Source organism: Nicotiana tabacum, chromosome 2, assembly GCF_000715075.1.
Source record: "Nicotiana tabacum cultivar K326 chromosome 2, ASM71507v2, whole genome shotgun sequence".
Taxonomy (NCBI): Eukaryota; Viridiplantae; Streptophyta; class Magnoliopsida; order Solanales; family Solanaceae; genus Nicotiana; species Nicotiana tabacum.
Genome location: NC_134081.1, coordinates 79,281,814 through 79,285,348, shown reverse-complemented (window position 1 = coordinate 79,285,348; position 3,535 = coordinate 79,281,814). Strand labels below are relative to the sequence as shown.

Genomic DNA, 3,535 nt, shown 5'->3' with positions numbered 1-3,535 from the left:
CAATCCCCAATTATAAGTGGAAATAGTTTTAAAGGAATGTAGTACTATTTAGCAGTTGCACAAGTTATATCAGCAGTGATAACACGCAATAAGAGCAAAAACCAAAGAGGCGAAAGGGGAAAAATGTAAGAGAAAAATAGAGAATCCTAAAATATAATTGATGTGCTGGCGGTGGGATAAAAGACAATAATTAGGAAAGTGACGTTCCACCAACTTCAGTTTTCATAAACTGAAAAAACATGTTTTCATGTGCTTCCTTTTGTCCTTTGCATAAATACAAATACTAACCTCGTCCCAACAAAGATGATATTTTTGGGATTTTAAAAGTTAATTTTTTAATTTTGATCATAAATTTAAATATAATAATTTTAAAGTTTTAAATAAAATTTTTAAAATATATTAAAAATTAATATTTAATAATTCAAAATATTTAAAAAAATATAAAAAATAGTAATTAAAGAACAAGACGTCTGACTCTCGCAATTAAAAAAATATGATCTTTTTGCAACACAGGGAATATTGCTTAGTAATACTATCAAAATTAATTACTGCCATTTGAGTCAGAAAACACAAAACATTTTCTGTCACTTTCTCCATTCCACCACTGTTCTCACTTGGTAATCGTGGCCAAAAGAAAATTAAGGGGTAAACTATTAAGCACCTTTATCATCTCTTTTGGATCCATTTCCGCCTCGTTAATTTAGAGATTATTTTGCTTTGCCTTTATAGTAATAGTCATGTATGATCATGATGATATTAGAACCCCACCATTTTAATTTTGAATTAAAACTAGAGTATCAAATAAGTAAATCGCGTCATATTTAAAGTCGTCCAATTTTGTTGAATCAATGACATGACCACACAAATCTAGAGAAGTGTTGCCTCAAATATCATTTTAGTTGCATATCATAATCCAATTTTTTTAACTCAGAAATACTTTTTTTTTAATTCATTCCAAATTAAGAGGATCTATAGTATTTTCACACTTCCTCTCCAGCGTGACTCAAACCCGGGACCTAACGATCGTAGATGTAGGTGCTTTTACCAACTGAGCAATATCACTTGTCCTCATAAACACTTTGAATTTGTTCATTTGTTTGTTTTGCCTTTTCTTTTGCTTTAATTACTTTATGTAATGAAGTTGCTAAAAAAGAACTGATAGTACAATAAGGTAAAATATACTTATGGTAAAAACATAGATCGAGCTAGGCACGAAAAGGTAAAATGTACTACTGACAATTATTAGTTCAACTAAAATCTAAAGAAGATCACATTGTGATCGAGGCACGAAACTCTCTTCAATAAGACTAGCAATTGGCCTCACCTTCTTTCCTTTGAAATGTGTCTGCAATTCCTTCATAGCGAATATTCTCAGTTCTTCCACTCTTTTCTTGTAATTATTTTTTCCTACTCCATTTATCATTCCTTGTATTATTCCAACATAAACCCCATAATTCCTCAAGCTTTCTACTTCTTCATCACTTCCATCTCCTAAAATGGCTCCACAAGCAGCTCCACATGCATGAATCTCTCCTTCTTTCTTCTTGCACGCGTATTCCCATAACTTCTCATCTCCATTGCCTGATTCCTTCCATTCTATCTCCCTAAATTGGCCTTCTAGCAATCCCTGTGACCCTACAGCTCGTGTGACCTCAGTAATAACCCTTAAGATCTTGTTCGAGTTCTCTCGGGCCGGGTTCATGGCTTTGGCTAGTAGTTCAATAGCAAAGGCCATGATACCATCTCCCGTGAGAAGCTCGATATTCGGGCCGAACTTGTGGTCGATTGCGGGCTTGGGCCCGGAACTGTGCATGTGTTGGTGGGTGTAAGTAGCAACATGCATGAGATGTATTGCTGATGCTGCAGCCATGGCTTGGACCCTTTCGCCACCTACCAGCTCGCACGCCGCAACGCATAAGGCTGATGCTGTGGATTTGGGTGTTGTTGTAAACGTCAAGTAATGCATGGGCTCGAAGACAGATTGAGGTGGCCTAATTGATATGACCTTCTTAAGATGGGCTTCAATTTCAGATTCGATGGAGGCCCGGTAGGATTGATCATGGCCCATTTTAACTACCATTGGCTTGTAACATGATGAATATGAACACCTAACTGAAGTGGGGAGGTTTGCTGAACCATTGATAGAACAAAAGACCCTTGCCATGCTAAATTCTTGAATCTGAAATGTTATTAAAATGGAAAATGAACTCATATCACCTTTAAGTATGGAATCTTGACAAATATAAAAAAGAAGACAAAAACTGAAAATAAGGGTGTACCGTGTACGAGTCTCCTTTTTTATTTTTTGGTTATTTTTCTTGTGATTCACGTTTTTAGAATTTCGCAAAACACCAAAAAGCCACAGGTGTTGTTGTGACTTGTGTCTCTGCCTTTCTATTTCTTCCATTTTAAAATTCTTATTGTAATTAATCTCAGTTGGGTATACCTAATATTAATATGATCGGATGTTCTTTAGACTTTGTAGAAAAGCGCTCTAATTTTGCGTCTTCACTGTGGTTTCTCAAATCTTATAATTTTACAAAATGAAAGGGTCATTGGACAAATTAAATGCATGTGGACTAACAATTGTGAGTTTAATGATCCTAGACGTAAGAAAATTCACCTTTATTAAAAGTGGTGCTTAATTTGATTATACAGAAAAGGGCCAAAAATGCCTCTAAGGTATTGAAAATGACTCAATTTTACCCTTTTTTCACCTATTAGGCCATAAATATCATTAACGTTAGTTTTTGGGCTCAAACTTACCCAACAATACCTCTAAAGTATTGAAAATAGTTCATAAATATCCTCAGTTAACATTTTGGTCCGTAAATGCCCTTAACGTTTGTTTTTGGGCTAAAACTTACCCCTATATATAACAGAACTAACCTGGTCAATTTTTTAACTTTAACTTCGCCATGTGGCATTTTCTTAATTCGACACGTATATTATTTGTATTAAATAAATCCACTTGTATCTTTCAAAATACCCAACGACCCTGACCCGCTCCTATATATTTGGACGGTCAGCTAAAAATAATTACAGTCGCTAGTTAAATATATAAAAAATATAAATAGATTATATATAAAAATATGTATATTATACATTAGTATTTTAATATATATTTTACATGATATTATTTTTAGGAGAAATTATACGGTGTAGTTTTCCCTTTAAATTTTGCAAATCTTAACAAGTTTAACAAATATAAAAATGATAATGTTCTATTTATATGATTCTAAAGGAGAAGCAAAGAAACAGATGGAAAGGAAATTATTTAAAACCTTTAATTATATACATAACCAATTGCTTAGCACATTAATGGACTTCACATGATCTTTTCATTGGGAACTAATAGTGTTTTAGTATATAACGATAGAGCTAAAATATTAGCAAAAATTATCGTTCCATTGTCATATTTGCTTAATAAATTCGAGTTATAGATCATAATTAATAGAAAAAACTACACCGTATAATTTTTTCTAAAAATAATATCATGTAAAATATATATTAAAATATTGATGTATTATATACA

The 3,535-nt window shown here is 32.8% G+C and overlaps 1 protein-coding gene across 1 annotated transcript; it reads right to left on the bottom strand.

The window, feature by feature from the left end:
• Positions 1 to 1,092: 1,092 nt before the first annotated feature.
• On the bottom strand, positions 1,093 to 2,395 carry LOC107779444 (heterodimeric geranylgeranyl pyrophosphate synthase small subunit 2, chloroplastic-like). Its single transcript, XM_016599880.2, has one exon. The coding sequence runs from the start codon at positions 2,210 to 2,212 to the stop codon at positions 1,259 to 1,261; it is 954 nt and encodes a 317-aa protein (XP_016455366.1). The 5' UTR covers positions 2,213 to 2,395; the 3' UTR covers positions 1,093 to 1,258.
• Positions 2,396 to 3,535: the final 1,140 nt, after the last annotated feature.

Bases quoted from the DNA above. Each gene is read 5' to 3' on its own strand.
- LOC107779444 (XM_016599880.2), bottom strand. From the start codon at position 2,212: ATGAGTTCATTTTCCATTTTAATAACATTTCAGATTCAAGAATTTAGC.